This window comes from Meles meles, chromosome 1, assembly GCF_922984935.1.
Source record: "Meles meles chromosome 1, mMelMel3.1 paternal haplotype, whole genome shotgun sequence".
In the NCBI taxonomy this organism is placed as follows: domain Eukaryota; kingdom Metazoa; phylum Chordata; class Mammalia; order Carnivora; family Mustelidae; genus Meles; species Meles meles.
In genome coordinates, this window is record NC_060066.1 from 138,857,628 (window position 1) to 138,884,989 (window position 27,362).

The 27,362-nt window shown below is 36.3% G+C and overlaps 1 protein-coding gene across 1 annotated transcript in view; it reads left to right on the plus strand.

The window, feature by feature from the left end:
* The first annotated feature begins 557 nt into the window (after positions 1 to 557).
* HFM1 (helicase for meiosis 1) overlaps positions 558 to 27,362 on the plus strand; it is a 119,139-nt gene continuing 92,334 nt past the window's right edge. The window contains exons 1-8 of the mRNA XM_045980766.1: positions 558 to 694; positions 3,519 to 3,613; positions 8,189 to 8,301; positions 9,515 to 9,827; positions 16,805 to 17,070; positions 17,501 to 17,548; positions 26,511 to 26,581; positions 27,045 to 27,177. Of these exons, the coding sequence (XP_045836722.1) occupies positions 3,546 to 3,613; positions 8,189 to 8,301; positions 9,515 to 9,827; positions 16,805 to 17,070; positions 17,501 to 17,548; positions 26,511 to 26,581; positions 27,045 to 27,177 (1,012 nt within the window). The 5' untranslated portion in view covers positions 558 to 694; positions 3,519 to 3,545. The remainder of the gene's footprint in view (positions 695 to 3,518; positions 3,614 to 8,188; positions 8,302 to 9,514; positions 9,828 to 16,804; positions 17,071 to 17,500; positions 17,549 to 26,510; positions 26,582 to 27,044; positions 27,178 to 27,362) is intronic.

Sequence of the window (27,362 nt, forward strand, 5' to 3'; positions counted from 1 at the left end):
TATCTAAAGAACTGAAAGCGGGGACTCAAACAGATATCTGTACCCCAGTGTTTGTAACACAATAGCCAAAAGGTGGAAACTACACAAAGGTCTATCCCAGGCTAATGGATAAACAAAATGTAGTACATACATACGGTGGAATATTCAACTTTAAAAAAGAATGAAATTCAGATACATGCTACAAATGATGAACTCTGAAGCCATGCTGAATAAAATGAGCCAGACATAGGACAAATACTGTATGATTCCACTTCCGGGAGCTACCTGGAATAGGCAAATTCATACAGGGGCAAGTAGCTCAGGAGTTACCAGCGCTGGGGGAATCCCTAAGCGCTTTATTTAATGAGAAGAGGCCACAGTATACTGGGAGAGCAGCTTAATTCAAGCCGAATTAACTACTTTTGGAGGAAAAAGGTGAAGCGGGAAGAGAGAAGTCGGAGACCCCCGCTGATCCATTGCTTGGAGCTCGTTTAGCCAGGCTGGGGGGCCTCGAAGGGGCGGGTGAATAGGCGCTCGGCTCCGAGAACTAAGAGTCCCGCTGCCGAGTGAGGAGCTGGGCCAGGCCGGACGTCTCCCGGGAGAAAGTTGGGACCTCAGACCGGGGATCCCTCGGGGAGGTTGGGACAGCCGATCGTCCGGGCAGTGGCCGACCTTCAGCACGGAGCTGCTCTAGGGGGGCTGGCTGGCGGGCTCGGTGAGTTGAGGACAGCCCGCCCCGGCCCGTGCCGCGAGGGTCCTCGCCGCGTTCCTGTCAGGAACCGGGCGAGGCCTGAGGCGCTCCGGGCTGGGCGGCCGCTCGCGCGGATGGGGCTGGCGGGAGGACGGCGCATCTGCGGAGCTGAAGGAGCTGGGCTGACTCGGCTTTTGTTTTGGTTGTTCCCGGACCCACTGTATTTATGTCTAGGTGTGTCTTGCCCCCTGAGCGGCTGCAGGTGCGGCGTGCGTGTGTACTGTAGCCACCTTATTTTCCAGCGGTGGGAAGGAGACGTCGGGGGTGTGGGGGGTGTGGGGGGTCGGGGAGGGAAACGACCGGCTCCAGCCCTCTGGGCGCGGGCCACACGCAGGTCCTGAAGGCTCCTTCCTGGCGCCTGGGGGTATGGGACGGGTTTGCTTGGAATTAGGGTGTTCCCCAGGAATTGGGGCGGGGGGGGGGGCTGATTCGGTTCCCGGCATGCCCGCTGGGTACCCCGGGGCGGGTGATGGAGATACCCCCCCATCCCCTCCCCGACTCTAGGGACCCCTCCCTGGCCGAGGCTCGGAGACCAGGGTAATTTGTTTTCTTGTTTAGTCTCTTACCTCGTCAGGTTCCTTGCGATCTTTGTCATGATTGGTTTTTCGAATGAATGTTGGTCTCGGTTTCCACTCACTACCGATTTCAAATCGGTATTTTATATCTGAGTTTCGGCACTTAAAAAAAAAAGTTTATTTCTGAGAATACAAGTCGTAAGGAATGACTAATCAGAAAAATTTATATAGTAAGCATTATAGAAGATAAGAAAATGCTAAACTGTCACTAAGATAATTAGATAAAGTGCACGCTATCTCAACAGACAAGAAATTATGTAGTCACACAGTTTTCTAGTAAATTCTGAGGTAGCAAAGCCGTATATAAAAGTGGCCCAGCAGGTTTTAATTTTGAAAACTTTTTTTTGTTGCTTTAAATTATATAGTTTTCCTGAGATGAGAAAGGGAACATTTTGTTACTTTTTTTTAAAAAAAGATTTATTTATTTTGAAAAAGAGCCTCTGCCCTTGAACCAGGAGGGATGGGAGAGGGGCAGAGGGAGAGAGAGACTCTGGAGCAGACTCCTTGCTGAGTGCAGAGCACCATTCTCCATCTAAGGACCCTGAGATCATGGGTCCAAATCAAGGGTCAGAGGCTTAGCCTACTGAGCCACCCAGGAGCCCCTATTTGTTCCTGTCTGCATAGTATAGCAACATGATTAGCATGTTCATTTAAACTTTATCAGGTAATTATTTTCAAGTTCCGAAATTGTTTACTCAAAGATGTTAAGGACTCCTTTAGCATATTTTTGAATGACTCCCTTGTGTCTCCCTCCCTGTTATCTTGGGTTTCTATTGTTAATATAGTCGATTGTTTTAGAACAATTGCTAATATGTTTCAACTTCGCTATTTCTTTTGGTTGGTGCCTAAGTGATTAATAAATTAAAAAAAAAAAGAGGACAATAAAGTTAAACAGATGGAAGGGAGAAAAACTCCAATGACTAGAACAATGAAAAATCCCACAAAGTTCTGGATAACTAAGAACAGTCTTAAGATATACATAGATCTAGCTCTCTTAACAGTAGTATTTTGTCAAGGGGTGTCACATACTACCACATGTATCTCATCCCCACCTTAGGGAGGACTCAAAATTGAAGGAGCATGATCTGACCTGATAGTATGGATTTCTCCACAAGATGGCACTCATATAGTTTCTTTGATTTTAGTTTCTATCCTAAGGAAAGATTTGCAGTATATTAACTATCACAGAGTAAATAGAAATGTGACTTATGTTTTATGATTTGTGCATCTATTTCATGTTTTGTCATATAGAATTTTCTATCATGTCACAGAATTGAGAAAAAAAATTGGGATGTAGTGTTGATTTGCAGGGGAAAGAATGGCAATGTGAATGGAACAATGTATGTGTCTGTGGAAATGGTTCTTCAGTCTCCTATCAAAGTTGAGGCTTTGTTCAGCCCTAGAATTTTATTCTAGTCCCATGTGGCCAATGCTAAATCTTTTTATCCTTTATACTTAGATACCATCTCTGAATGTAAAAATTGGCTTTTTTAAAAAGAATTTAAGCATTTCTATGTACGTGTTATGCAATATGAATGTAAACACACACATATATGTTAAACTTGAAAATTTTTTTATTTTGGAAAAGTTCAAACATATACAAAATTGACAGAACGTTATAATGAACTACATGTACCTATTATATAGCTTTAGCAATTATCAACTCATTCCACCTTACCTTTCCCCATTTATTTTGAAGCAAACCTCTGTATGTGTATCTGGCATATTGTTAGAGACACACACATTCACCATAAAATGCATTATCAAATAAATAATAAATTTATTTTATTTATTTACTATAAAATGCATAAATCAAAAATAATGGTATGGACAAAGTATTAAGAGCCCAAAAGGAGTGATTAATTCTGCCTTGGAGAACAGGACAAACTCAGAGAAGCCTTTGAAGAAGAAACGGCATTTGACCTATACAAGAAGGATGTGTAGGAATCTGCCTAGAGAAGAAATGGAAGAAAACACATTCTAAGCATTGGTGCAGAATGAGGAGAGGGGTACAGAAGTGAATATGCATGAATTAGTGGAGAATAGAGAAAAATGTATTTAAATATTGAGGCACTGTGGAGGAAGCTACAGAAGATGCAGCTGGAGAGTCTGTGGTTATTCTAGGAAATTAATGATTATAGTTTATGTATCCAGAAATATTTTTCTACAGGTATATGAATAAAATATAAACTACTTTTTCTATATTTTTGTAGATTTATGACACAATCCAGTCTTTAACAATGCTGAAATCAAATGACTTGGTGTTTTCCTTGGATACTTTTTTTGAAAAACCAGGTGAAGCTAAAAAGTAAGTCTGCCTTAAAGAATGATAATATAGTATATTGTTTTAGAGATTTTTGATTTTTAAGGAGTTTTAATTTTCTCACTAGACATATACAAATAAAAAATGAGGGGTCGACAAAATGATTTTTCAGATATATAACTGGTAAACATGGAATTCAGATATAAGGGAGTATCTGAATTTTAACGTTAAATGTTATAACTTAAAAAATAGAGTAGACGCTTGCCTGTTTGGCTTTCATGTATTTGCATTTCTGGTTTGCTCAAATTATTTTTGGCCAAGGTAAAAACTTGAAGTAATGGTCAAACAGTAGCCATGGACAAGGAGTGATGACACCTTTTGAAAACAGAATGGGCAGTGTGCCAAAGGCCAAGTGTGATGGGCAGATTCATTGTAGGCAGGAAGTAGGGGTGGAAATAAAGATGTGGTGCCAGAGGAAATAAGAGCAGAGAATAGTCTGTTAAGTACAGGTTTTTATGGATTTTCACATATAAATTTTTCTCAATTCTAAGTTTTCTATGTATTGTATTGTCTTTTTTTTTTTTTAAGATTTTATTTTTAAGTGATCTCTATATACCCATTGTGGAGCTTGAACTCACAAGCCCAGGATCAGGAGTTGCACGTTCCACTGACTAAGCCAGCAGGCGACCCTATATTATCCTTTTTTAAAGAAAGGAAGCATTGAGTAAAGTATTTATTTTTTCGTTAATTTTTTCATTCATTCAAGTATTATTTCAAATATTGATTGAATGCAGAAAAGGATATAAGAATGATGAAACAGACTTTTACTTTAAAAGAACTTAAAATCTATTTGAGGAGGTTTAGAACACATATGGAAAGTTCATTAATAAGTAACATAACTCTGTAATTCATCATCCAGACTTGGATACTTTGAGAGTGAGAGTGCATCCAGTTTGTACAACATGTGTTAATCAGGATGTGAAAGAAATGATAAGCATACATTCATGCAATGAAATTTCAGATTTGGAGGGAGACCTGGTGCAGCCTGATCAGGTTAGGCTTTATGGTAATGGGGAGACACTTCAGGAGACTTTGAAGAATTTAATAGTTCTCATAAGCAGAGAGAAGAGGGCATTTGAAGGCAGAGTTTAACAGCAAGAAGAATGGAGGTGGGACAATTCGCAGTACTTTTAGGAGATAATGTATAGAGAAGTTTCGTGGAATAGGAGATTCATAAAGGAGAAACAGTGGGACATAGAGTTATAAAAGTAAACTGAGGATAGATTGTGGTGGATTTTAAGTGCCAGAATAAGGATCTTGGACGTGACCATGTGTTAAAAGCCATGGAACTGAATCAACAAACATTTATTGATGATATGTCTCATTATGTAAAGCCCTGTGCTAAGTAGTATCAATGTGAATGGAACTAGAAACAAACCTTTATGTGTTTATGATTTGGGGAGGGTATCAGACTGATCTATCCTCAATCTTTCTATTATCTATATATAATATGCAGTATATATATTATCTACACACAGACATATAATACAATAGGACTATAATAAATATTATTGGTTCAAATGGTACTTAAGAAGAGGGAACAATTTTAAACTTTTTTAAGAAGGTTTTATTTATATGAGAGAGAGAGAGAATGAGAGCAAGCTTGAGTGTGGTAAGGTCAGAGAAGACTCCCTGCTGAGCAGGAAGCCTGATGCAGGACTCCATCTCAGGACTCTAGGATCATGACTTGAGCTGAAGGCAGTCGCTCACCAACTGAGCCACCCAGGCACCCAGAAGAGGGAAGGATCTAAGCTTGATTTTGAATGAACATAAGCTCTAGTGCCTAGAATATTTCCTGGAAAGTAGTTCTCAGTAAATAATTGTTGAATAGATTAATGAAGGAATGAAACAATGGAACTTCTATAGGTAGATACAGGATAGGGTCATGTACAGTGGCAGTCAGAGTAAAAGAAATATTTTTTAATAAGGATGAGGAGGTACAGAATATATTATTTATTTGGTATGCAAGTAGTTCACTTTGGGCTGGACTGTAAGGTAAGTAGAGTAGGAGAGTTAAAACTGTAAGATAGCCCAAGGCCATTTGGACGTTTGATATTGTTTGGAAGCCACTGAAGTATTTTGAATGGAATATAATTATGATGAAAACAATTCTAAATCAATGTGATAGGAGTGTGTAAAATATGTTAGAGAAAGCCAGAGGCAGTGAGGCCAGTTAAGACATGATTGTTCTTAACCAAATTGATTAGAGCTTTGATTGAAATAGTGACAGTGTAAATACAAGGAAATGAATTCAAGAAGCATTATAAAGAAGATGCAGTAAGACCTGGTATATGTCTGGATATAATAGTAAAAGGTTTTGCTATAATTTGAATTCTGGATGACTGAGAGAATGATGATGCCTCTGGAAAATAGGGAAGTCATAAGGGAGATTTGATTTTTATGGGGATGCAGAATAGTAGAATTATATGTGTCCTTTTTTTTCTTTTAAGATTTTATTTATTTGATAGCGAGACATTACAAGTAGGCAGAAAGGCAGGCAGAGAGAGACCGGGAAGCAGGCTCCCTTCTGAGCAGAGAGTCCAATGCGGGGCTCGATTCCAGGACACTGAGATCATGACCTGAGCCAAAGGCAGAGGCTTAACCCACTGAGCCACCCAGGCACCCCAGATGTGTGCTTTCTATATCTCTCTTAGATTTTCTGAAATAGTCCCTGTGTAGAAAAGAGTTAATACATCAGGCCTAAACTACTGTCCTTTAAAAGGCCCTGGTTGTACGAATGGCCCTTGGCTAGAGTGAGAACTTTAAGAAAGTTCCCACCATTAACTGATAGGAATGGCTCACTGCCTAAGCTGTTTATACAGATAGGTTTATGCTGACTATCTGCTTTTCTTCTGGGAATCTAGAATTTAGGTATTTACTAGACAGGGGATGCCCACATGATTAGTCCCCCGTAAAAACACTGGGCATTGGGGGTGCCTGGGTGGCTCAGTGGGTTGAAGCCTCTGCCTTTGGCTCAGGTCATGATTCCAGGGTCCAGGGATCAAGCCCCGCATCGGGCTCTCTGCTCCGAAGGGAGCCTGCTTCCTCCTCTCTCTCTACCTGCCTCTCTGCCTAGTTGTGATTTCTCTCTGTCAAATAAATAAAATAAAATATAAAAAAAAACAAAAAAAAACACAAAAAAAAAAACACTGGGCATTGAGTCTCTAATGAGCTCCCTCATTAGCAACACTTCACACATGCTGGCATAGCTTGTTGCTAAGGGAATTAAAGATGTCCTGTGTTGCTGTACTGGGAGAGGATCTTTGGAGGCTTGTGCCTGGTTTCCCCTGGACTTTGCCTCATAGTCACAAATAGGACTATATGTTGAGTTTGAATCAGCCCAGGGAATCATTGGCTCTGGGTGTGATCTTGGGAACCCTCTGACAGTCCTAAATTTCAAATGCTTTGGCCTATTAGACAGTCTGTCAGACATTGTCAGATAATGTGTTGTAGATTTTTGATTTGGAAAACATAGTTGTAGGAGCTATGTGTTAGGAGCTACAAAAGGCAGTAGTGTAAAAGACTGGGTCTCTCACTTTCCAGAGTTTAAAGTCCTAAATAAAAAAGATTTAAAAATATCACAAAATCCTTGCCACTTGGGGGTGCCTGGTTGGCTCAGTTGGTTAAGTGACTGCCCTTGACTCAGGTCATGATCCTGGAGTCCCAGGATAGAGTCCTGCATGGGGTTCCCTGCTCAGTGGGGAGTCTGCTCCTCCCTTTAACCCTACCCCCCTCTCATGCTCTCTCTCTCCCTCTCTTATTCTCTCTCTCAAATAAATAAATAAAATCATTAAAAAAATCCTTGCTATTTGTCATAGACAGTGTATGTGGTGCTCTTCTCAAGTTTATTTCCTGTCACCCAATACTTACTTTTTTGCTCTAATGAAGGACAAATCAACTTTTATTGAAAAGGAAGCATTAAAAATTTATATGTTAATAGGATCACAGCTGAAAGATAAGGAGAGGCAGTTCACAATGCCAACAGGGTGGCAAAATTCTCAATAACTACTTTAAGTTTACAAAGTGATTATCATTTTCAACTGGTTTCTTGGATTTTCTGTGGTTTGTAGGTGGTTCTGGATCAAGAGTATTTGGATTAGGACATTAATTAGTAATAATATTTTAGGAATACTCTAGAGAATACCAGTAGTGGTGTCATTTACACACTGATGACCCATGATCTGTTGTGAGGTGTGTCATAAGTATTTTGTTACTTCTGATAGTAAAGATGCTGATGTTTCAGAATGATTTACTACTTTTTTTTTTTTAACATTGGAACAGATTTAAGATTCTTGTCACAAGCTGTTGAATTAGAGGAAAAAAGATGGAGTTATAGCCATTATTTAGGTAGCATATCTCACATAGCAGTGTCATTAATCCTATGACACACAAGGGAAAAAAGATTGAGAACACTGCTGTGTATAAAGATGTATCAAAGTCACCATAGAAAATTAATGTATAGGTTGTTTATCTAAGAGTCTGTAATTGAGTAATGTTTAATTAATAGCTTCTGATATAACTTTATTAACATATATATTCACACTTTTATATTTTCTATAGCTATCCAGACAGTGAAAAATCATTGGATTGGTTTCTCCCACCTGCTCCATTGATTTCAGAAATTCCAGATACTCAGGCATTGGAGGAGGAAATAGGAAGTCATAAACTGTTAGGTAAACTATCACATACTTATTATGAAGTTAAACCTATGCAGCTCATGTCAGTGTAAAAAGATCTAGTAACACATTAACGTGTTAATTCCTTTATTTTAATGGAATAAAATGGTAGAGACTTTATTCAAAATAGTGCTCACCAAATCTTAAAATCAAAAACATCTTTCTTCTCCAATATACTTATACATACATATGCATATTGTATGTATACAGTACACTATCACAAACATGTACTATTGCATGAATTTGTTTCCTCTTATTATTAAAGTTGCCATTGCCATTTAGTTTTTGTCTTGCCTTTTACTAATGGTAGGATCTTCTGGCTTTGGAAACCACATTCTTGAAAAAAAGAAGATGCAGAGTATTTTATGTAGTTTGGTAGCATTTTTATAAAGTTAAAGACAAGCATATTCAAACAGTATATGTGATCTTATGTGATATTGTTGATAAAATTTTTGATTTTTAAAATTTGGTGGTAGTTCATATGTATTATCTTATTAACCTTTGTAACTTGTGTATATTTTATACATGAATATACATTATATTCTCATATATACCAAATAATACATAGTATACACAGGCTTATATATACTATATATATACATAGATGGTAAAACAAATTTAAGCCCTAACAATGCCTGCAGATTCTTCCCAACCTCTCAAAGATGCTTGTAAAATCTCTGTAAAGAAACCTTTAAAATTTTTTCACCCTGGTAAAAGCATTCCTTTATCTTGACTTTAGAAGCAATACTACAAAGTTAAAAGCATTTAATATATTTAATACTGAATCAAATTCAGTATTGTATATCATTGGTCATTATGTTTCTATGTGTAAACCGATAATGTAAATATTGAAATCCTCCTAATTGTATAATTATATCATTTGTAGTTGGTAAAATACTTAAAAGGTATAATAATGGTTATTTCTGTGAGTCAGAAATTAAACCTATTTTATAATGTAGGTTTTTATAAATTTCAAATTTCGGTAAATCTTAATTTGAGTGCCCTTCAGTGATACAGTGTACAACAACAGTACCAATCATCTATAGTTCAAAACCATATCTGGTGTTATAGATTATCTTGTTATTGTATGAATAACTTTCATGTTTACCTTGTAAGCTGTTTGAACATTTTTGTTAAATTTTTTCATGGTCATTTTGAGAATTTATCTTCATGGAGAACATATATTAATTAATGCATTCCATTTTTGTAGGTCAGGAAGAGAAGCCAGAAATGTTACCATCAAATTTAAAGATAACTAATGAAAACACAAATTATATTTCACCAACACAAAAATTCCAGTTTGCCTGTTCCTCAAATAAATATGAAGCAGGTGATCTGAATTTAGGAGGAGCAGGTAACAATGACTTATCACATGTTCCTGGCAAGCTGACATATGGTATTTCTCAGAAATACAAAAATCATGTTAGTACTGAGATAATATCTGAGAAAAGTGTTCCAGATAATACAAAATTATTTAATTTTGCAGAAGGTAAAGGAGAGAGCACATCAGCCTTCCGAAAAAGGTAATTAATTAAATGAATTACAGAATATTCAGTGATAAAGTTGAACATTTATGGTATGTCCAAATGTATGAAGTATGATAGAATCTAAATGAGAAAAACATCAACAAATACGGTTTACTATATACCAGATGCTCTGTTAACTCTGGGATTCTATTCATAGGTTCTTGCCTTCAGAGAGCTACAACTTAATGGGGAAAGGACAAATAATTAAAAATAATTGATTAAGTACTTTATAGTACAATTATTTTGATGAAATATATAGTTAGAGCAAAGGGTCTCAAAATTTTTCAATCTTTTTACTGTAAGGAAAATTTACACTTAAAAATTGCTGAGGATTCTCAACAGTTTTTGTGTATATGGGTTACGTCTATCAATATTTAACCATATTTGAAATGACAACTCAAAAAATTTAAAAAGCAAATGGTGCTTTACTGATATTATGAAAATTGTTTTGATCCTATGAACTCTCTGAAAGAGTCTCAACTGTCCTTTGACTTTTGCTGTTACAGCATATCACATGGGGTCCTAATCTGTTCTGGGGCATCAGGGAGGGCTTTCTTGAAGAAGTGGTATTTAAACTTAACTTTGGGGTACTTGGGTGGTTCAGTCATTTAAGCATCTGCCTTTGGCTCAGGTCATGATCCCAGAGTCCCAGGATCGCATCCCGCATCAGGCTCCCTGCTCAGCAGGGAGTCTGCTTCTCCCTCTGAACTTCCAACCTCTTGTACTTTCTCTCTAATCTCTCAAATAAATAAATAACATCTTAAAAAATACAAAAACAAAAACTTAACCTTAAGGAGGAATAGAATTAAACTAAGGGCAAATGAAGGAGAGTATTCTAGGTGGAAAGAATAATAAATGCTAAAGACCCAAAGTAGCACAGAGCTTGGCCTATTCTTAGAAAATTTCCTTTTGTGTAAAATCAGAGAGAATGCGGAGAGGTAAGGTTTGGAGAGGTCGAGTCATTCAGAATCATATAGGCTGCCATAAACTTTGTGCTTTTATCAGAATCATCTGAAGTACTTGTTAGAAATTTGAGTTCCTGAGTCCTACCTTAGGCCTGTTGAATCACAGTCTATATAAAGGTGGGGAGGGGACCCAGGAATGGTCATTTTTAACAATTTTTTTTGATGATTGTTACACACAATAAAGTTTGAGAGCTAGAATTCTAAGATTCTACATTTTAAGTGGAGGAGTAAAATGGGATTTTTTTTTTTTTAATTTAAGGTGCGTTTTGGTATCAGTATGATGAATTAGAAGGAATTAAAATACGTTGTGAAAGGTCACTTAGAAGGTTTTTATTAATCTAGGCAAGAGAGAATGGGAGACTGATGTAGACTGTAGTAGCAGAAATGAGAGAGATCAGAGTGATTTACGAGATAGAATCCCATAGGACCTAAATGATTATTAGATATGACACCTGATTCATAGTTTTCTGACTTGAACCAGAATGATGAAGGATGGTAGTGCCCTTTCATGATATGGAAAACTATAAAGGAAGAACAGGTTTGGGGGAAGGTGATGAGTACAGATTTGGACATGTTGAATTTGAGTACCTATAAATTGTCCAAATACAGAATTGGATGTATGGGTTTAAAGATTCAGAAGAGATCTAACTGATAGGTTTTGTTTTTTCCATGACATAAGAGGTGAGGTCATTTGTGGAGTTTGAGGGGAAAAAGTGGGAATATTGAACAAATATGAGAAGAGTGGAAGAGATTATTAAAAATGGGAAAGCAATCCATTTAGAATAATGGTAGGTTTGTTGGACACTCTAATTTTAGTGTATGTGCGGCCGAAGTGAGCACTTTATTGAACACTCTAAAGGGCCCAATTGAGGTTGATGTCTATGAATTTTTTGTGACAGTTCTATTAAGATACTACTCAGGGTGCCTGGGTGGCTCAGTTGGTTAAGCGTCCAATTCTTGGTTTTGCCTCAGGTCATGATTTCAGGGTGGTGAGATTGAGCCCTGCCTGGGGCTCCTTGCTCAGAATGGAGTTTGCTTGAAATTCTCTCCTTCCCCCTCTACCCCTCCCCCTGCTTGCCCTTACTCTCTCAAATAAACAAATAAATAAAATCTTTAAAAAAGGAGATATAACTCATATAAAATTCACTCTTCTTAAGGGTACATTCATGGGTTTTTAGAATATTCAGAGTTGTGTAATCATCACCACTATCTAATTTTAAAATATTTTCATCTCCCCAAAAGAAACTGTATTCATTATTGATTACTTCCCTTTCCAACTCTTCATTCTCCTTCCCTCTCTCCAGCCCCTGGCAACCACTTATCTTTCTGTTTTTAATGGATTTGCCTATTCTAGACTTTCATATAAGTGGAATCATACAATGTCTGGCCTTTTGTGTCTGTCTTTTTTCACTTAGTATAAGTTTCTCAAGGTTTATCCATATTACATTGTGTATCAATACTTCATGTTTTATGGTCGAATAATATTCCATTCAGTGGACGGTGCAGCATTTTATCCATTTATCAATTGTTGGGCATTTGAATTATTTCCACTTTTTGACTATTATTAATGTTGCTGTGAACATTCATGTGCAAGTTTTTTGTGAATATATTTTTGTAATTCTTTTGGATTTATGCCTAGAATTGGAATTGCTGGCACATATGGTAACTATATACTTAACTTTTTTGAGAAACTGCCAAATTATTTTCCAAAATAACTGTACCACTTCATAATCCTACAAGCAATATGTGAGGGTTCCAATTTCTCTGTCCTTGTCAGTAGTTGTTATTCATCTTTTTTGTTGTAGCCATCTCAGTGGGTTTGAAGTGGCATCTCACTGATTAGCATTTCCCTAATGACCTAGGAGATTGGGCATCTTTTCATGTGATTATTGACTAGTTGTGTATTACCTTTGGAGTAATATCTATTCAAATCCTTCGTTTTTAAATTGGGTTTTGTGTGTTTTAATGGTTGAGTTGTAAGAGTTCTTTATATATTCTTGATAAAAATCTCTTATCAGCTGTATGAGTTGCTAATATTTCTCCCATTCTCTGTGTTGTTTTCACTTTTTTGATAATGTTCTTAGCAGCACGAAAGTTACAAAAGTTTTAAATTTTGATGAGGTCCAGTTTATCTAATTTTTCTTTTGTTGCTTGGGCTATTGGTGTCATAGCCAAGAAGTCATTGCTTAATTCAAGGTTGTATGAAGATTTACTACTGCATTTTCTTTTAAGATTTTTATAGTTTTAGCTCTTACATTTAGGTCTGTGATTTTTTTTTTAAGGATCTTATATATTTATTTATTTTAGAGAGAGAGTGCATGAGCAGGGGGAGGAGAAGAGGGAAAAGGACAGGCAGACTCCATGCTGAGTGCAGAGCCTGACATGAAGCTTGATCCCAGAATCCTGAGATAATGACCTGAGCCGAAATCAAGAGTCCATTGCTCAACTGACTGAGCCATCCAGGTGCCCCAGTTCACCTCTGAAGCTTTCTGAACCCCCTGTCATATATGCGTTTTTCCTTCATGGTGGTTTTATTAGGTATGCATGATCGATAAATCATTGGCCATTGGTGACTGAACTCAATCTCCATTCCTCTTTCTTCCTTCGGTATCACAGATGAGGCTGAAAGTTCAGCCTTCTCTAATTAGGGTTTATTTTTTCTGGCAGTTAACCCCCATCCTGAAGCTATCTAGGGGTCCTACAAGAGTCACTTCATTAGCATAAACTCAAGTATGATTGGAAGGGGTTTGTAATGAATAACAAAGATGCTTTTTATCACTACTATCCCACAGAAAATTCCAAGGGTTTTAGGAGCTCTGTGCCAGGTACTGGGAACAAAGACCAAATGTATATTTCCTATTATACTAACTAGGAAACTCTCTACTAAATAAAGGCTTATTTCTGGGCTCTCAGTTCTATTCCACTGACTAATATTTGCATGAGTACATATCCCACACTGTCTTGATTACTGTAGCTTTGTTGTAAAGTTTTAAATTGGGATGTGTAAGTCTTCCAACTTTGTTCCTTTTTTCAAGATTTTTTTTTTTAAGCTTCTCTGGGTTCTTTGCATTTTCAAATGAATGTTGTGATACATTGTTAAATTTCTGCAAAGAAGGCAGCTGGGATTTTGATGGGGATAGTATTGAATCTGTAGATCAACTTGAGGAGTATTGCCATCTTAATAATGTTAAGTCTTCTAGTCTATGAACATGGGTTATCTTTCCATTTGTTTAGATTTTCTTTAATCTCTTTCAGTGATGTGAGATTTTCAGTGGACAAGTCAAACTTATTTTGTTAAGTTTATTTCTGAGTATTTTTCTCTTTCTGATGCTTTTATAAATGGAATTAAATTTTTTTTCAGATTGTACATTGCAAGTGAATAGACATCAGCAATTGATTTTGGTATATTGATCTTATATCTGCAATCTTGCTGATGATGACTTTCAGTTTTATGTTCAGAGTGTTGTGTCATCTACCTAACTGCATTTTCCATTAGTGTTCCCCTGCCCAGCTGCAATTATTTTAAAAAGTAGGTAGATTCACCTAGGATTGAGGTTTTGCAAGATAAGGATGTTAAAAGGATAAAGAGGAATTGGAGTTTAGAACATTAGTAAAAGAGTGGTCAGAAAGATAGGCCATGGGAGGGGTGCCTGGGTGGCTCAGTGGGTTAAAGCCTCTGCCTTCAGCTCAGGTCATGATCCCAGGGTCCTGGGATGGAGCCCGGCATCATGGTTCTCTGCTCAGCAGGGAGCCTGCTTCCTCCTCTCTCTGTCTGCCTGCCTCTCTGCCTACTTGTAATCTCTGTCTGTTAAATAAATAAATCTTAAAAAAAAAAAAAAGATAGGCCATGGGATCTAAGTCCATTAAAGGTAGATGAGAAAAGAGAAGGGAAGATAGTTTAGGGGAAAATAAAGAGGCTCATTAAAGTAAATTTGTTTTCTTACTTCATTGGTAGCTTGTGTAAACAAGCTGAAAGAATAAGAAGCTGTGGTCAGAGAATGATATATTGGAATGACTGATTTGAGAGGAGGAGCAGTTCTGGATAATGACAGTGTTTATGATGAGAGAATAGGTGAATGAAATTGTTTGAAGTAGAAAGCCACTGTAGATGAATGCCTAAGAAATGAAGAGGAGAGGATCTTGAATGGCTTATCTGTATGAATGTTGAAGTAATGGAGATGGTGGCAGAATTTGGAATTGAGAGGAAAAGATTCTTAAGTGACCAGATGTTGCTATATGATATATGCCATGAGGAGGGTTACAAAGTGTTATAACTAGTTGGCACAGATACTTCTATAAGAGAACAGAAGAATAATGATGCAGATTTCGGATGGAGAAGGCACAGACTCTCAATCCTCAAGTACATTTGGTGTAGAAAAATTAGCAATATCTACTTAAGTTTTTTAAGAAGCAAGAATTTTTAAGGGCAATGCAATATTTTTGTTAAGACCAGGAAATAATTATAACAATCAGTGAAGAAGTTGAGGCCATAGGGGAGTTTATGGAGTGTGAGTTCTAGAGGAACTAGGAAGAATCTGAGGTCTAGAGAATTTAGGTAACTAGCACATGGATAATATTTTTATAGTTCACAAAACTTATTTCAAACTCTAAGTCACACAGCTAGAAAGTGGAGGAGCTCTGGATTTAAACCCAGTTTGTTTCCAAAGTCCATGCTTTTAACCGATATGACTGCATATAGCAAGGAGTCATCCTGTGGTGTAAGTAGTTTTTCTTATCCTCAATACCATTTCATAATCAGATTCTACTATATTATTCAAGGCTAATCATCTGCTTTTTTGAATTTTCTGTCTTCATTGATAGAAGGATGCATTGAAGGATAGGGTTGCGTTGAAGGGTGCAACCCTACAGTTTGTTCTAAAGTGTATTTCTTGTTGTATAGTGTTTTTAAAGACTCCTGCTTTCTTGTATGGAAACATGTTATTAAAAATTAATAGTAAAAATAATTTAGAAAGTGTTCTGTATTTGCACAATACTTGTTTGGATGTCATTTCTTATAGAATTCTGTAAGACTGATCTCTTCTGTCATCCCTATTACTTATTTTGTAAGATACAAATATTACATTAGGAAATTTACTTTTCAAATTTTATTTGTTTTCTAAGAGAGAGAGGGTGAGAGTACACATGTCCATATGTGCACAAGCAGGGTTGGAAGGGGCAGAGGGAGAGGGAGAGAGAGAATCTTAAGCAAGCTCCATACCCTACATGGGGCTCAATCTGAGGACCCTGAATCATGACCTGAGCCTAAATCAAGAGTTGGATGTTTAAACGACTGCACCGCCCAGACACCCCTGTATTAGGAACTTTAATGGTCACTTCATCTCTTAGGGCTATGGTGAACAAATTAGTTTGATGGGTTGACTTTTGATCAGTTCAATATAATAAGTTGCAATTCTAAAGATGGCCTTTGTTTTCTAGAACTTTGCAAAGAAAATACTTCTTTGCAAAGTGTTCTTGACAGTGATACTTATTTAGTATTATACTAAAGTGATTATTGAATAATGTTTGGGAAGCTGATGCTGTTCCTGACAAGAAGCCACAATACTTAACTACATGGATCTCTCTATCCAGTTGCCTTTGTATTCTCAAGATGTAGTGGATAGGTTTTCTGAGTGTTAATGATCCAAGAGCCCATGCAGAAGAGACAGTATCTTTTATGATTTCCCCTTGGAAGTCATGCACTGTACTTCCTCAGTACTTTACTAGTCATGTAATTCTGTCCTGACTCAAAGTCCTAATTTGAAAAGGATGAGACTAGCAGGAGACAGGTCTTGGAGGTTGGCTTCTACAAATGGATTTGAGTTTTCACTTCTAAAAGTGAAAAGACATAATTCAGTGGTAAATTTGTCAAGTCATATTTTAGGGGAATGCTTAAATTTTATGTTTGAATAAACCACAATCTATGGGCGTTTTTTAAAGGGCCAATTTTATGCTAGTTTTTCCCCTTCTAAGCAGCTGTTCAAGGGCAAACTTTTTTTTTTCTTTTTGCAGATTGTTTAAATTATCTGATAATATGCATGAGGGTGTTAACTCTAATGATAGTACAAACTTGGATTCTCCTATTGGCTCAGTGAAAGTTGCCCCAACAGAAATGAACAAAGGGGAATCATGGAAATGTAACAGTAGTAAACAGAAACATCAATATTCAGACATTAACATGTTTACAGCAAGCAATACTCTTTCTCCTTCTGAAATCAGAGAAGAGATATTCAAAGCACCTACTTTTGCAGTTGCATCCCAGCGTCATGAAGTTCAAGGTAATTCCTTGCTTTTTTCAGTTGGTTTTATAACCGAACAAACTAGTCTGTATTTCTCAGCATAAAGAAGAATATAACAATATAAATACAAAAGTAAAGAATACAAAAGAATACAAAAATGAAAAAAGAAAAAATAAATAAGAAAAATAATAAAAAATGCAGTTTCTGCATTTCTCTATCTGTTGCATTTTTAAACTATGATCTAGGGTGCCTGCCTGGCTCAGTTGGTAGAGCATGTGACTCTTGGTGTAAATATCATAAGTTCAAGCCCTGTGTTGGTCGTGGAGCCTACTTAAAAAAATAAAAAATGAAATAAACTATGATCTAATATTTAACTGTGCTCTTAATAAAAAGTTATACTAGTTTTATTGAGGCAGTTTGTATGGAAGAGATTAAAAATACCTTTATAAATATGTAGAATTATTTTTAGGAGTAACAGAAAGTGATATAGATTCCTTGAAGGCTGTCACAGAAATCCGTATCCTTTATTTTACTATAGCAGCTTTATATTTGAAATAATAATTTGTAAGCCTGTTATTTTATTGTTTATTTTATTGACAAAGAAAAAGAGGGGAAAGTGGATGTTTTGGGCTGTGTAAGAGACCCAGTGTGTGTGAGAGTCAGTGCTGCTCAAAGTGTGGCAGGCTAGTGCTGGTTTGTGAATTGCTTGTTACGAGTTTGTGACAAGATAAGTATAGAAATGAGATATGTATTGGCTGTATTGTGAGCATGTTTCCTTAGATACAGATATTTCCTACACTTTGGGTAAGGATAGTATATTGGGATAAACATGGGTAGGGGAAATAAATGAGAATGGGACATTCTGTGGATTGGGTATATTTTTTACAAATCTAGTATTTTTTTGGATGAAATTTACAGTTTATACATATGGTATTATTTACATGTCTGGGCATTTCCAATATAAGTATTTTGAGTATATACACGTATTCTGGAGATAACATCGTCTTTTGCTTTTTTGATACCTCATGTATGTCTATAACAGTGTGCTTATTGTTTTTTATTATAATCCAGCAACTGTGACTATTATGTGACCATCCCTATGACCTCTGAACTCCTTGAAGGAAAGGGACATCCCTTGTTTATCTTCCTGTCTCCAAATATACTGACAGGCAGGTAAAGGAAGTTGTTCTGACAAAAGAGTAGCCATGAGGGCACCTGGGTGGCTCAGTGGGTTAAAGCCTCTGCCTTCGGCTCGGGTCATGATCCCAGGGTCCTGGGATCGAGCCCCACATCGGGCTCTCTGCTCTGCAGGGAGCCTGCTTCCTCCTCTCTCTCTGCCTGCCTCTCTGCCTAGTTGTGATTTCTCTCTGTCAAGTAAATAAAATATTAAAAAAAAAAAAAAAAAAAAAGAGTAGCCATGAGCCAAGATGAGAGTAAAATAGTGTGGAATATGTTAGAAAGAACAAGCATTCCAGTTTGGCTGAAATAAAAGCTATGATTACAGGAGTAATAGGACATAATGATTGAAAGGTATCCTAGGATCAGGTTATTTAATGTCTTGGATACCAAGGTCAAGAGGTTTTGTTTGTTTGCTTTTTAATTTAGTAAACAATGAGGAGAAACCATGTAGTATTTTGAGCAAGTCCAGTTATATCATCAAAACCAAGCTTTAGGAATATGGAATTAAGGACTCAAAGCTGGGTAAGGCTCCAGACTCCACAAAAGTTATTGTCTAGTTGGCAAAACAGTAAATGAATACCTCCTGAGCTGGAGGAATCTAGGGGAGAATTATTCTAATCCAGGATACTCAGGGGACTGAGTCCATTCTGAGGTATGGTTAGAAAATATTTGCCTGACTTGGGATGCCTGGGTGGCTCAGTCGGTTGAGCATCTGTCTTTGGCTCAGGTCATGATCCCAGCCAGGGTGCTGGGATTGAGTCCGGCATGGGGCTCCTTGCTCAGGGGAGAACTTGCTTCTCTCTCTCTGCCTGCTCTGCCTGTTTTTGCCTGCTGTTCTCCCTCTCTCTGACAAATAAATAAATAAAATCTCTAAAAAAAAAAAAAAAAAAAAAATTTACCTGACAAATCATGAAAATTTGCCTGCAGTGCAGATAACTGAACTAAGTTAGAATGGGGGAAGAGAACAACAAAGGGTTATACATGGTACATCATAACTTCAGATATAGTCAGCTTTTAGTGCTTCTGTTCAGCATGTTGTCTCAGTCCTGCTGTGCTTTCTTCTCTCTGGTGATGTAAATATCTTTGGAACATAGGAAATACATTAGTCTTAAACAGGTAAAAGTTAGTTTCATTATGTGTATGATGAGAAAGTCTTCTTATCCCTTAGTGCAACTTGCCATAATATGATAGTAACTTTTGAAGCGTTTTAAAGATCTTTTTTTTTTTTAAGATTTTTTAATTTATTCATTTGACAGAGATCACAAGTAAGCAGAGAGGCAGGCAGAGAAAGAGGAAGGGAAGCAGGGCCCCTGCTGAGCAGCTGAGCAGAGAGCCCAATGGGGAGGCTCCATCCCAGGACCCTGAGACCATGACCCGAGCCGAAGGCAGAGGCTTTAACCCACTGAGCCACCCAGGCACCCCAATGAAGTGTTTTAAAGATCTTAATGCTATATTAACTCAGCTGAAATATATCTATTGTTTAGGTCTCTGTTAGTTAAAAATACTACATACTCTTTTTGCATTGATTTGTTGTTCAAAAAGTTGATTTGTGGTCAAAATCACAGAACTACTTTTTATTATTTCTAAGTATGTATTTAAAGTGGAAGACTAAATGCTTTTCATGATAGTTTAAGGGTTTTGGAATTACTTGGACACAGCACATTTTCTAATTCTTTTATAATATTTTACTATATTTGAATCCTTAGGACAAAAGAAGTTTGCTCAGATTGATTTTGCTATAGTAATCTTATAATTTTCAATTCTGCAGACATTTTCCTACCTGTTATAACATATAATTGCAGTGACACTGCTGAGAGTTTGTTGAACGAAAGGAGAAATTTGATATCAAGTGTTTATAGTAATGATAAATGATGTTTGTAGTTCAGTTTTCTCATGAGCTGGAAAACTAATTCTGTACTCTGAATCAAAGATTCATTTTTGTGAATGTAAATTGATGTGGAACTACCTAATGAGAGAAAAACCAGCATGATGGCCCACTTGTGGGCTTGTTACAAATAAATATTTTATCAGAAGAAACATATTTTGAAGGAAAAATGAGATTCTTTCAAAAGCTTGATGGATTGACAAACTCAAAATTACACTTTTGTTTTGGCACAAATATTCTGATACTCTGTATAAGTGAAAGTAAAATGAAGATTTGTGTATTATCTGCTTGATTTAATAAACTTAAACCTATATTAATTGAGTGCTTACTATGAGTCAGGCACTGTTCTAGGTATTTGGAATATGTCAGTTAAGAAAACATAATGAATCCTTGCCTTGAGGGGTTAACATTCTTGAGAGGGGGGTGGGGAAGAAGACAGATCTGAACAATTCTAACAGTGTATAAATAAGTCATACAGTATGTTAGAAGGCAATGAGTAATTTGGAAAATGAAAAAGTGGAGCAGAGTAAAGAAGATGAAATTGGGGATGCTGGAATTGAGGGCTCAAGACTAGAATTAAGAGAGTAATTTGGGTAGGTCTTCTTGAGAAGGAGAGATGTAAACAATTGAAGAAAGTGAAAGAGCCAAGGAAATAAGGAGGGAAGCAGTCTAGGCAGAGGGAAGGCCTTAACAGCAGGAACATGGCTGGTGTTTTTGAAGAACAGAAAAGAGTCCAATACAGCTAAAAGGGATTAGTCAGAGGTGAGAGTAGTAGGACCTGAAGTCAGAATCACAAAGATGGAGGGGAGACCCAAGATCATGTAAGGCCTTGTAGTCATATGCTTTGAGAGAAGGTGGGCAAATGAGCAGAGAAGTAATATATTCTCATTTAACCTTTTAACAAGATCACTTAATATAGTCCATCAATTTTTATAAATGTTCATAAATATATAATTGCTGGAATAACTGTATTTGTATTCTCAGATATATTATGTTTTATGTTTCCTAATACATTATAACAGCTTCCATTGTAAGAACTCTTTCTTCTTTATAGCTTCCCACAGCTTTCTAAATTCAGTAACATATTTTGTATGTAGTATTTAATAGATGTAGTTGATAGATGTGACTCAGACTGAGAAGAATACCATGTAAGTACAAGTATCTCCCAAGCTGACAATAGACTCTCACCTTGGAGAGGGGACAGTTTAGTCTTCATATCTATTAATATTTTTGAGCTTTCTTACAGAGGAAGGACAGTTTAAGTTCTTGTAGAGCCAATACGCTGATAATTGCAATTAAATCCATTGCTCAGTACAACCAAATTATTGAAAACAAAGGGATTCAGGGTTAGGTGACCAGAAACACATCTCAGCTATGAAAGACAACTAAAGTTAAAAAGTTCAAACAGTTAAAAGTGAAAAGTTAAAAAGTGAAATTGAGAACTTTAAAGGAGATATAAAAATTGCCTAATTGTCTCTCTGCTTGGCAGGGAGCCTGCTTCCTCCCCTCTCTGGCTGCTGCTCTGCCTACTTGTAATCTCTCTCTCTCTCTGTAAAAAAGAAAAAAAAAATTAAAAAAAAAATTGCCTAGTCAACATGAATAAGAAAACACCACTCTGTAAAAGATAAAGTATACACTTAGTTTTGATGCACTGGCAAATATGCAACTTTCTTCATCTTTTCCATCAGATTTAATAGTCAAATTTTAATTGTCAAATTATAAACCCTATATAAACCTTGTTTCTACACCAGGAATTGTTAAACAATTGAAAATTGTTGTTTTCAGATTGTTACTGGGGACTGTAATAATTTCTGTTAATTTCTCCCCCCTCCTGACTTTATTGAGGTATAATTGACAAATATATTTAGTTTGTCTAAATTGACAAACTGTTTAGTTTGAAGTAGTACACTTGATATGCTGTATCACATATACGATATGGTAATTTGACATATGTATGCATTATAATAGGTGACACCATCAAGTTAGTTTCTACCCTCCATCATCTTCCATATTTACTTTTTTAAATTATGTAATTCAGTGCTATCAACTCTAGTCACCATGTCATACATTAGAACCTCACCTTATTAATCTTACAGCTAAAAGTTTATACCTTCTTATTAGCCTCTTTCTATTTCTTTCATGTCCCCAGCCCCTGTCAACCATCATTCTACTCTCTGTTTCGATTAGTTTGATCTTTTATGTTTTTTTAAGGGTCCACTTATAAGTGATACTATGCAGTATTTGTCTTTCTCTTTCTGGCTTAATTCGTTTTGCATAATGGTCTTCAGGTTCATCCAATTTGTCAAAAAAGGCAGAATTCCCTTCCTTTTTAAGGCTGAATAATATTTTATTGTGTGTGTATAAGTGTGTGATATATATATTTATTATATATATATAATATATGTACATCACATCTTCTTTATCTATTTTCTCTTGACAAACATCGTGAATAATGCTGCAGTGAACATGGGATTACAGTTTTCTGTTTGAGATACTGATTTTGCTTCCTTTGAATATGTACCCTAAGGGCACCTGGGTGGCTCAGTCTGTTAAGTGTCTGACTCTTGATTTGATCTCAGGTCTTAATCTTAGGGTTGTGAGTTCAAGCTCCACATTGAATATATACCCAAAAGTGAAATTGCTGGATCATAACATAGTTCTACTTTTAATTTTTGAAGGAGCCTCCATACTGTTTTCCATAATGGCTGTACCCCTTTACATTCCTACCTCCAGGATACAAGTGTTCTCTCTTCTCCACATCCTCACTAGCATTTATCTTTTGTCTTTTTTGGTAAATGGCATCCTAACAGGTGTGAGGTGATCTCTCATTGTGGTTTTAATTTGCATTTCCCTGATGATTCATGATGTCCAGCACTTTTTATTTACTTTTGGCCATTTGTGTCTTCATTTGTGTCTTCTTTGGAAAATTGTCTGTTCAGGGCTTTGCCCATTTTTAAATTGGGTTATTTGTTTTTTGCTATTGAGTTGTATGAGTTCTTGTATATTTTGGATATTAACCCCTTATCATACATACGGTTTACGAATATTTTATCCATAGGTTGCTTTTTCATTTTTTTTTTAAAGATTTTATTTATTTATTTGACAGAGAGAGAGATCACAAGCAGGCAGAGAGAGAGGAGGAAGCAGGCTCCCCGCTGAGCAGAGAGCCCGATGCGGGGCTCGATGCGGGGCTCGATCCCAGGACCCTGAGATCATGACCTGAGCCGAAGGCAGAGGCTTTAACCCACTGAGCCACCCAGGCGCCCCTGCTTTTTCATTTTATTGATGGTTTCCTGTGCTATGCAGAAGCTTTTTAGTTTGAAGTAGTATACTTGTTTATTTTCACATTTGTTGCCTTTGCCTTTGGTTTTAAATATAAAAAAAATAATTGCCAAGACTAGTGTAGGGAACTTTACTTCCTATGTTTCTTCTAGGAGTTTTAGGATTTCAGGTCTTACATTCAAGTGATTAATTCACTTTGAGTTGATTTTTGCATATAGTGTAAGGGATCCAGTTTTATTCTTTTGTGTGTGGATATCCAGTTTTTCCAGTACCTTTTATTGAAGAGGTTATCTTTTCCCAGTTCTTGGCCCCTTTGTTGAAAATTTATTGACCATATGTGCACAGATTTATTTCTAGCCTATCTATTCTCTCATTGATCTAGCTGTCTGGTTTTTATGCCAATACCATCCAGTTTTTGATTACTGTAGCTTCATAATACAGTTTGAAATCAGGAAGTATGATGCCTCTGGGTTTGTTCTTTCTCAAGATTGCTTTGGCCATTTGGGGTCTTGTGTAACTCCATATGAATTTTAGGATTTTTTTTTTATATTTCTTTAAAAAATGCAGTTGGAATTTTGATAAGAATTGAATTGAATCTGTAGATTGCTTTGGCAGTTTACAGTTTAGCAATATCAGTTCTTGAATCCTTGAACATGGAATACCCTTCCATTTATTTGTGTCTTCAGTTTCTTTCATCACTGTCTTATAGTTAATGGTTATATTTATTCATTAGTATTTTATTTTTCATGCTATTTGTAAATGGGATGGTTAACTTTATTCCTTAATATTTTATTTTTTGATGCTATTGTAAATAGGATTGTTTTCTTCATTTCTTTTTGATATTTTGTTGTTAGTGCATGGAAATGCAGCTGATTTTTGTATATTGATTTTGTACCCTGCAACCTTACTGAATTTATTTATTCTAACAGTTTTATAGTGGAGTCTCTAGTGTTTTCTATTTATAATATGATGTCATCTGTGAATAGAGACCGCTTTACTTCTTCTTTTCAATTTGGATACCTTTTATATCTCTTTCTTGCCTAATTTCTCTGGTTAGGATTTCCACTACTATTAAAAGTAGTGAAAGTGGGCATCCTTATCCCTTTCCTAATCTTAGACAAAATCTTTTGGCTTTTTGCCATTGAATATGATGTTAGCTATGGGCTTGTCATAGATGGCTTTTATTATATTGAAGGACATTCCTTCTTTAGCCAGTTTCTGGAGAGTTTTTATCATGAAAGGATACTGTTTTTGTCAAATGCTTTTTCTACATCTATTGAGATGAACATATGATTTTTTAAAAAATATTTTATTTACTTATTTGAGAAAGAGAGAGAAAGAGCACAAGCAGGGCGAAGGGCAGAAGGAGAAGCAGACTCCCCACTGAGCGGGGAGCCCGATATGGGACTCGATCCTAGGACTCCAGCATCATGACCTGAGCCAAAGACAGATGCTTAACCAGCTAAGCCACCCAGGTGCCCCGATCATATATTTTTTATCTTTAACTTTTTTTTTTTTTTTTTTAAAGCTCTGTGTCCAATGTGGGGCTTGAACTCCTGACCCTAAGATCAGGAGTCACATGCTCTTCTGACTGAACCAGCTAGGCACTCCTGATCTTTAACTTTTTAATATGGGCGTATCATGTTGATTTATTTGTGGACGTTGAACTTCTTTGTATTCCAGAAATAAATTTCCATTTGATCATGTGGTTGTGACTCTTTTAATACACTGTTGAATATGGTTTTTTAATATTTTGTATAGGATTTTTGCATCTATATTCATTAGGAATATTGGCCTGTAATTTTCTTTTATTGTAGTATCCTTCCCTGGCTTTGGTATCAGTGTAAAATAAGCCCCTTAAGCCATCTTCATTTTTTTTTTTTTCATTCTTTTTTCATTTTGCTCCTCTGACCAGATTAATTCCATTGCCCTGTCTTTGAGTTCATTGATTCTTTCTTGTGTTTGCTCTGTCTGATGTTGAATCCTTGTGATTTCTGTTTGGTACTTTTTTATATCTTCTATGACTTTATTGAAATTCTTACTTTGTTTATGCATTGCTTTCCTGAGCTTGGTGGGCATTTTTATGTATTCTCTTAAACTACTGGATAAATCACTTATCTCTGTTTTGTTAAGTTTGGTTTCTGGAGATTTATCTTGTTCTTTTGTATGGAACATATTCCCATTTCTTCGTATTCCTTAACCTCTATGCTGGTTTCTACACATTTGATAAAATATTCACCTCTCCCAATATTGCAGCCTGTTCTTAGGAGATGAGCCTCATCAATTAACTTAACCCAAACGCATAGTTCCCTTTCAAACCTTTCTGATTGCCCAACTCACTGTCTTTGTTCTTAGTGGCTTCTAGTAGTTGAGCTAAAATGTATGAGTGTCCCAAAGGGGAGGGTTGTAATTAGCACCTAGGTGTAGGCTGATTAGAAGCCAGAACCTGAGGTTGTAGTGAGAAAGTAGAAACTGGAAATGAACATTTTTGCTGCTCCCTCTGCACTGAGTATATCTGCAGAGGAAAAGGGGTTGTTTCTGTGCCCATTTAAAAACTGCTTATTTGTTTGCTATAGTCCTGTGGGTCTCATGGTTGCAAACCCTGTTGGCTTACAGAGTTGGGTGTTTTGGGGGCTTATCCTGTGGGTGGGAGCCTTAAAGGTTGGGGCTTTAGGTGTGTGATCCAAAGTCTTTGCTGGGAGAAGCTGGGAGTTGGGAGTTCCTTTTCGTTTGTATGGTGCTTTGCCAAAGATGGAAGTTAGGGTAAGAGTTGTCTCAGCCTTTCCTACCCATTTCATTGTGGGTATTTTCATTCACCCAGTGTGTAGGAGTCACTTAACTAATTTCTGGATTTTTCTTAGAATTGCTCCATGTGTAACTATATTTTTGGTGCACCTGTCGGAGGAGGGAAAGTTCAGGAGCCTCTTATGTTGCCATATTGGTCCCTCCCTCTATATCTATTAATTCCTTTCTCATGATGTTAAAACAGCAAGTATTAAAGCCTCATCATTAAATATTATCAAAGTTAATATTGATTAATTGAATTTTTATATTAAAAGTAACCAATTAATTAATTAAAAGTAAAGAATTCTTAAAAATTCTGAAGTATTTGACTCCTTAATGCTATTCTAAGCGGCAAAATTTAGAAGTGTTTTCAAGGAATTCCCATATTTCAACTATATACAGTCCAAAGCCTTTGATGATGTAAGTATTTTATTATGATTTTTATTTATCTGCCTCTTCTTATTTTATTGTGTACTCTCGAAGGGCAAGGACTAGATCACATTGATCTTTATGTTTCCAGTGCCATGCTCAGTGACTGGTACATTATAGGAACTCAGAAAATGTTTGCTAAGTGAATGTATGTGACTTTCATAGGTGGGGTTTGTTTACTTATTAAATTTATAAAGTTTCTCTGGAAGCTAAAGAAATTATTTTTTTCTAGGCCTAACATATTATTTTCACAAATAAAATGATAAATTATTTAATAATGGTGTTTTTTTGGGAGGATGTGGATGTAGAATAGGGTTAGAATTTTAGTAAGTTTAGAGATAAAAATAATTTGAATTATTATTCCAGAGAGTCTTTCTTACATATTTTCTAACAAATTGAGAGTTTGAATGAAAAATTCTACATATTCCATGATTGATTAAATTTTATTTTTTAGCTTCTTTACACAGATAGGAATTTTGTGATTTGTGCTCCAACTGGTTCTGGGAAAACTGTAGTGTTTGAACTAGCTATAACAAGATTATTAATGGAAGTCCCATTGCCATGGTCAAATATTAAAATTGTTTACAGTAAGTATTATATATTATAAGAGTAATTAATTATAACAATGAAAAACTATTGAAGCAAAAGTAAGAAATAAAGTTCAAGGCATAAGAATTAATATTTGGTTTGCCATATTTTTTTTTAATTTTATTTATTTATTTGACAGAGAGAGAGATCACAAGTAGATAGAGAGGCAGGCAGAGAGAGAGAG